The sequence below is a fragment of the Channa argus genome, chromosome 1 (genome assembly GCF_033026475.1).
Source record: "Channa argus isolate prfri chromosome 1, Channa argus male v1.0, whole genome shotgun sequence".
Lineage (NCBI taxonomy): Eukaryota > Metazoa > Chordata > Actinopteri > Anabantiformes > Channidae > Channa > Channa argus.
Genome location: NC_090197.1, coordinates 37,621,402 through 37,628,950, shown reverse-complemented (window position 1 = coordinate 37,628,950; position 7,549 = coordinate 37,621,402). Strand labels below are relative to the sequence as shown.

The 7,549-nt window shown below is 39.8% G+C and overlaps 1 protein-coding gene across 8 annotated transcripts in view; it reads left to right on the top strand.

The window, feature by feature from the left end:
* Positions 1-325: 325 nt before the first annotated feature.
* Positions 326-7,549, top strand: part of ebf3b (EBF transcription factor 3b) — a 67,090-nt gene continuing 59,866 nt past the window's right edge. For 2 of the 8 annotated variants that reach the window (XM_067518180.1, XM_067518169.1), the window contains exons 1-6: positions 326-986; positions 1,275-1,431; positions 1,702-1,765; positions 2,034-2,089; positions 4,018-4,091; positions 5,830-5,898. In XM_067518180.1, coding sequence (XP_067374281.1) covers positions 856-986; positions 1,275-1,431; positions 1,702-1,765; positions 2,034-2,089; positions 4,018-4,091; positions 5,830-5,898 — 551 coding nt within the window. In that variant the 5' untranslated portion in view covers positions 326-855. The remainder of the gene's footprint in view (positions 987-1,274; positions 1,432-1,701; positions 1,766-2,033; positions 2,090-4,017; positions 4,092-5,829; positions 5,899-7,549) is intronic. The other 6 variants (XM_067518199.1, XM_067518190.1, XM_067518215.1 and 3 more) reach the window with 3 other exon arrangements.

Here is a 7,549-nt window from a genome sequence, read left to right as displayed (position 1 = left end):
TTTTATGTGATGGTTACACCCGGTTGAATTTTCCATATCATCAAAAAAATCAAACTCACCACATATAGGGCCTAAGCAAGAGGAAAAGTGGAGCGAATGAGTGTTCTCAGGCTGCTGCACTATAGGGCTGTACCAGTACAGTGGAGCGCCACTGCCTGACAGGAACCGTCAGAGCGCCATATATGGTCAAAACCACGCCTCCTCCGCGTCATATTCTGACAGCGCCTCTCCCGTGGGTTTAGAGTTTTGGCTCCCGGGAAAGATTTCAGTCCTCGGGGAAAGAGGGCTTAGTTTTGCATGTTCCCATCCATCCTGCACGACGCGAAAGGGCCCCTTATCCACCTCTCCTGTGTACTAGGAACACCTCCACTGGTGATCAGCCTTTGCCTGTGTTTGTCTTGTGGAGAAGCAGCAGCACCTTTTCAGGAGTGGGTTTTTTATTCAAGAAGAAGTCCTGAAGGTTTTGGATGCGGTGCTTCAGGGATGTGGGCACTTTGAGAGCAGCATCACCCACAAACACAAACAACTGCCATCGATTTTTCTGTGAATAGCACAAAAAAAAGAAAAAAAGAAAAAACAAAGAGGAACAATAGCAACACAAAAAAATCTTGTCTATTGAACAATTCACTTTTCCAGTCTGTGGATACCGCTCTAACTAAGTACAGCACTTTGAGAATTGTTCACATCGGACGGACTGAAGAGGGAGGCAAGACCTGTGGACCGGGTTTTCCCTCGCAAGTCTGAATCGGCTCTCGCTACTTATCCCGTGAAAAAAAAAAACCCTGAAGGATAACACGCTTGGACGTTTATTTCCCTGATTTCGCAGGAGTCTCTTTTTCACGCAAATTGTTCTAAATGTTTGGGATTCAGGAAACTATACCGCGGGGTGGGACGACGATGAAGGAGGAACCGCTGGGTGGACTGAACTCGGTCCGCTCCTGGATGCACACAGCTGGGGTGGTGGATGCACACACAGCCGCCCAAAGGTACGCATGCCAAAAGCATCTGATTTTTCTCACGCATTCCCTCCTCATCATATCGACCCCTCAATCCCCTGAATACTCTGTATCAATTACGGTCTCCCAATAAATGCCCCCCCTTCGGCTTTCCCTTCTTTCATTACATCAGATTACCCATTATTGTGACAAATCAAGAAATCTCCCCAGTACTCAAGCGTGCTTCTGCATCTCCAATGTTTCCATCAGCTTCTCCATCATCTAGTATCCCCGGTGTCCGGTGCTTAACCGAGATGGTCTCTTGTTTTCTCCCCGCAGCGGTGTCGGCTTGGCACGGGCACATTATGAAAAGCAGCCCCCTTCCAACCTCAGAAAATCCAATTTTTTCCATTTCGTCCTGGCGCTGTATGACAGACAAGGTCAGCCCGTGGAGATCGAAAGGACAGCTTTTGTGGACTTTGTGGAGAAAGAAAAAGTAAGCGGCGTATTTTAGAAATACATAATGAGCACAACATGTATTGAAATTATGTTCTCTGAAATGGCAATGGGTTACTAAGGGGCAGTCACGTGTAATATTGATTTTAAAAAAAAAGCTCAATTTCTTGATGACAGAGAGTCCTTTTAACAGCTAATGCTGTTTCTCGTCCTTCGCACAAAAACTCTAAATATTTTTCAGCACAGACACGTGTGGTAATGACTGTCAGTTGTTTTGTTGTTGATTTTCACAAACTGTTGTCTTCTGCAGGAACCAACCAGTGAAAAAACTAACAATGGGATACATTACAAACTACAGTTATTGTACAGCAATGGTAAGTTAAAGTGTCTTTAACATTTTGCAAACACGTGCAAATATATCAAATAACAGTTTGTCTGAATGCAAAAAAAAACACATCAACAATAATAAAAAATAATAATAACAATAATAGTTTTATTTAGTAGTCTGATAATTTTATAAAACTGAACTCTACATTTTTTATGACATTTTACCAAACTTTATTTTAGAGAGATTTCTTTCTTTATTATTTATTGCCAACGGTTTCTCACAATTCACACGTGGTCTTGTTTTTCTCTCCCCAGGCGTCAGAACAGAACAGGATCTTTACATACGGTTAATCGATTCCATGACGAAGCAGGTAAGCTGCTGTTACATTTGCTACTACGCACAGTGCAGTGCTGATCACAGGCTTGGTTCACGTGTGTAAAACTCTTAACACGCCGGGAAAATTGTCACACCTGAGATGTACATACGCCCCCCCCACCAAAAAAATAAATAAAAATAAATAAAAGGAAGAAAGATAGAAAGAAAGAAAAAATCAGCGAGAAAAAAAGCCAGTTGTGGCACAAAATAAAATCGAATTACCAGTGTAACCAGAAGAGACCGTCTATTTTGACTGTTTACATTTGGCCATATCATATTGCAAGACTAAAGTCAATTTCCCTCTGCCAGAGTTAGGCTCAGTTTGTCCAGCATTAAAATTTAAACACTACGTCTGCTCCTTCTGATCTGATTTGGCTTTCCCTGCAAAGAGTCAGAGGTGACGCTCTAAATGTATTTTAAAAATTTGCATCAAATATTATACTTATAAATATATATAATACTGGGCTGAGGTGCTTTTCGCTCATGTGTCTCATAGGCATTTTGGTGACTTTTAACCCAGACTCAAACGCACAAAACGTTATTAAGTGTACATGCACATTTTCAGCCAAGGCAAAGATTTGAAAACTTGATTATAGATATGGAAATAAAATCTGACTTCTTTATTTTTGTTCTTCAGCTCCACTTTTTGTTATTAAATGGAGTGTTTAGGTGTAGCCTTCTGAATAGAGCCGTGAAGCCAGGGCCACTGGTCACAGACAACATTCCTGCGCGAATGATCCGAGTCAATGACGCAGAACAAGCAATTTATGGATTTCTGTTTCTACAGCTGCAAATAGCGACATAAATCAAACCAATATAGATAATCCGCCGGTTCCCGGAAAAAAAAGCACCAGTCTAGTAGGACAGCTTTTAAAAGCGGCAGAGTAATGCGACCTGGTTCAGATATGTCACTTTTCAAAGTCACTCTCACATTGGCCTGAAGCGTCCAAAAAAAAAAAAAAAAAAAAAAAAAAAATATATATATATATATATATATATATATACACATACATATATTAATATGTGTGTGTGTACATATATGTATACATATATATTACAGACTATAAATTTATTGCAACAAAAAACAAAGAAACGTCCTGCTGTTTATTTATTGTATATTTCCTTTATGTAGATTTTTAAATATTGTGTCTCTAATGTGGTTATTTGCTTGCGTTTTCACTTGGTGCCGGTTCAGTACGAGGGAGTAAAGTGTCTATCCTTAGAAATGGAAGAAGGAGGGAGGGATCGAGGGAAGAGCGGCAGAACTGATAGCTCCACGCCATCTGTTTCAGCCAATGCTCAAAAATTACTCAACCGTACCGCCAGACACCGCTTTTTATCCACAGAAAGATCATTGTTAGCGGCTCAAAATAAACAACAGATTGCCCATTAACACTTTCCCCCAAATATCCCCAGATTATAAGCATATTGATGACACTTCTATTGGATCTCTCCTTATGAAAATCCCTCTGTCTCTTCCTATTTCTCTGTCTGCCTGAGCCACAGGATATTATCTAGATTAATAAAAAGTACAATTTTATTATTATCGTTTGCATTAATTTGTATAATTATATTTTAGTGATTACTGTCACTAAAAATATTGTAGTTGCTATTATTACCAGTAATTGTCATTTTTATATATATTTTTAATTTAAGTGCATGTAATTGATGTTTATATATAAATGAATATAAATAACGCTTGGGACTGATGTGATTATCTTAACCATATTTCTTACTCAGCCTTTGCACTCATCTAATATATTGTGTTGTCCTGACATCATGTGTATTCATGCCCTGATTTATTTTATTAAGTGCAAAAACAGCAGATATGCTAGTCCAGTTATTTGTGAATTCATGCAAATTAACATGTGTTTGAGAGATTACTGTGTTTTCACTTTATTTCCATCTCATTTCCTCTCAAAGGCCATAGTTTATGAGGGCCAAGACAAGAATCCAGAAATGTGCAGAGTTCTTCTTACACATGAAATTATGTGCAGGTAAGCATTATTTTTGTTCTGTCCATTTTGCAGATCTAGGCAAAAAGTAATTCCCTCCCCTTCAATAAGTTTTGACACTCATGATGTGATGCAGCAATTCAGAGTGTCCTGTGGTCCTTCAGCACTCAAACACACACACATATACATACACACACTCACTCACACACACACAGACACAGACACATACACAAAGCTGCTATCGTTTTTTAACTCTGATATGATGTGATTCAACTTTGATATGAATGTGACAGTGAAAATGAACTGTCGTTAGCAGTGAAAGGAAACTGATTGTATAATAAACTGTCAGTGACACAGTACATAAGTTATGCTTTTTTAATTTCTAGTTTACTTATTTTTATATTTCATGAATTCTATGTCATCATTTATGGCTGCCAGAAACAATGTGTTTTCTGTTAAGTTATGCATAGACTCTGCATGTTATGCATCTTTTTTTTTTTTTTTTTTTTTTTTTAGCAAAGCTTCAGTTCTTGGTTGATCCCACCTGTCAACAATGATCAGCAAGCCTTTTAGCGTCATTTAACCACATAAATCTCAACCTCTTATATTGCGCTGCTATTCACCGGTGTCATTGATACTAAAAGGAAAAACGTCTTTTGTTGTTATTGTTGAGCTCAGCGTGAGCTTTGTGAACACTGAATTCGGATACTGTCAGTTAACCTCTCCTTTGTTGCACCGGTGCATTGTTCCAAGTTACTGGTTGAGAGCAAGTACAGCATGTGAGCAGAGAATGATTTGTCTTTTTCCATGCATAAACTCATCACTCATGCTCAATTTATACATGCATCCATCACTTATTTGGGACATGTTGAATATGCTCATGCTCTAGAGGTAATATTTTGTTTTGTCAAGAGGAAGTGTGTTTTGCTGCAGAATAAAGAGCTTTTTTAACTGCTACATATTATCAGATAAGCAGATATGCATAATAAAAACTTATAATAAGGCTAATCTTCTAATTTATCTTATTTTCTATGATTGTAATACAGTAGTTTTAAGTTGTATTTTTGCTCTAATATCCTGCAGCGCCTCAGCTATAAAACATACCTTTATTATTGGTGTTAGAATGTCATGTAAATCAGACATATTTAAATAGTGTGTAGTTGACTGACAGTAGCTTTACACAAAATCTTTGTTTTGCTTTCTGCACCATATGGCATAAATCACTCTTGTTCACATATTTTTATATGTTTTCATTTCGAATGAAAGCTACGATGATGTATTTGTTTTTGCCTATTTGATTTAAGTCCCAATCAAAGAAGTGAAAAGCAGCTAGCTATAGGCTTAGGGAGGAGATGGCTGAAACACGGTGGAAGATAGATTAGTGCTTTTGAGGCCATAATTGATAAATGCCCTGCAGAAATATTGGTTGAGGGTGGCACCTTGCATCTCCCTCAGAAATAGCAGCTTGGCAATTAGAGGTAAACAAAAGCTGAAGCTGTGAAAAGTGACTCCCCTGCCTCCTGGCCCAATCCCCACTCCCCTCCCCTCCAACACTAAGCCAAACAACACAACATGTTGTTTTCACCATTTTTATCAGCCATCAGCATCAATGGAAAGGATAGATTGAGTGAAGGAAATCTCATGGCAATTTTTCCCCAATATCAAAAGCACTCCAAGGCACTTCATACATGTATGCTGTTTTGTGTGCACTATTTATTTCTTTTTTATTTATTTAGAAAAGTATTCCTTGTTCTGACGCACATTGTCTGTGCTCCTATAGCCGATGCTGTGACAAGAAAAGCTGTGGAAACAGGAACGAGACCCCATCAGACCCTGTGATCATTGACAGGTAGGTTGTGTGCAGCTTCTACTGTGTTTGTGAACAGGGGAATGAGTAAGTGAACGAGTGAGTGTCTGGCTGACTAAATGGATGAGTGACTGAATGGTTGAGCTAGTGAACAAATGAGTTCCCTCCTGGTGTGCCAGACGGTCCTGTTGGGCTGACTTGCATCTTATAGCCCACATTGTGGGAACTGTGGGTGATCCTGTGTGAGTGGCTGAGGGGCGTCTTTCCCAGGTACTTGTGCACTGAGGGGCGGTCACCACCTGGATAGGGTTTGTTCAATCACAGGTGGTTCAATCACTAGAGGATCATGGCAAGAATGCATCTAATTAGCTTAGGCAGGTTCACATTTATTTGGCTGGCTCTCGCTCTTTGTTTACGACAGTAATGCTCACACTGTCAATAGTTGTTTTTCATTGACTGTTTCCTTTTCTCGAGTTAGCTAAGACCTAGGTGCTGCTAAAGTTTCATTTTAAAAGGGATAAACATTTTATGTCTGCTGTTTTGTTCTGCACCTTCAGGCAACTTACATCTGCCACATATAATTTATTTCACCTTCATCACTTTCTAAAGAGGGAGAATAATTGATCTTCTTTCAGGCATATATGTCCTGCTCAGTTTGACTATGTTTAAGTAGTTGTATGAGGGTGTTCGTGTGTGTGTGTGTGTGTGTGTGTGTGCGTGGATATAAGGGTGAGGTAGGGGGTGTCGTTTGAGCGTCAATCTCAATGCAACTCTCACCACGTAGTAGGGAGAGACAGCAATGCTAATGTTTGACTAGCCGGAATCACTGTTTGCTTAGCGGAGAATGCCTGGTATCTGACAGAGGGGACAACTCTCTTATTAGTAATCAAATAGGGCTGAGCAGTTGTTGCTGCCACTCCACTCCAGCGGCTTCTCATGCATCAGGAAGTAGGAGCTGGCTGCCCTGGGAGCCTGGATGGATTACCAGAGCTACTGCTGTCTGAACTCAAACTCATACACACACACACATAGATAAACGCAGATTTGCTTGAGGTCACGGACACAGACAGACAGACAGACAGACAAACAGACATGCGGACAGACATGCATGAACATCCTCGCGCGCCACTTTCATGTTGTCACTGCCATTGCTCTAGTTGAATGTTCACTATGACTGTCACAGCAACTACACAAAAAGTAGTGAGGTATTTAGTGCTTTGTTGTTAAGAGAGTTTTTTGTTGCTGTATCTTGCACCAAATGGATTGCTTCATTTAATAGTCAGGTACATCTGGTGGTGAAGGAAAACAATGTGAACATTAATATATAACTTGAGACGTCTACTTTGGCTAATTTCCGCTGCTTTGATCTTTGCTTTGTGCTACTCTGCTGCCTTTCACTGTTTGGAGTTTCGCACACCATTGTTCTTCAATCTGCAGGACAAAACATGTAACATAAGTACAATAAGCGAAATGAATGCATTGAGAATTAAAGTCAAGAAAAGGGGTGGGAAAAAAAAGAACAGGGAAAAAAGAAACGGATGGATATTGTAAGCTCAACTGGCTCAGGGAGGGCTCGGATTTTCATTGTGACGAGTCTGAATAGGAGTAGAGTATCCCTTTCCTTGCACAATGAGCAGCTCTGTTGAAACACAAAAGCATATGTTCCTCATTAGACCCTCCCATTGTCTCCATG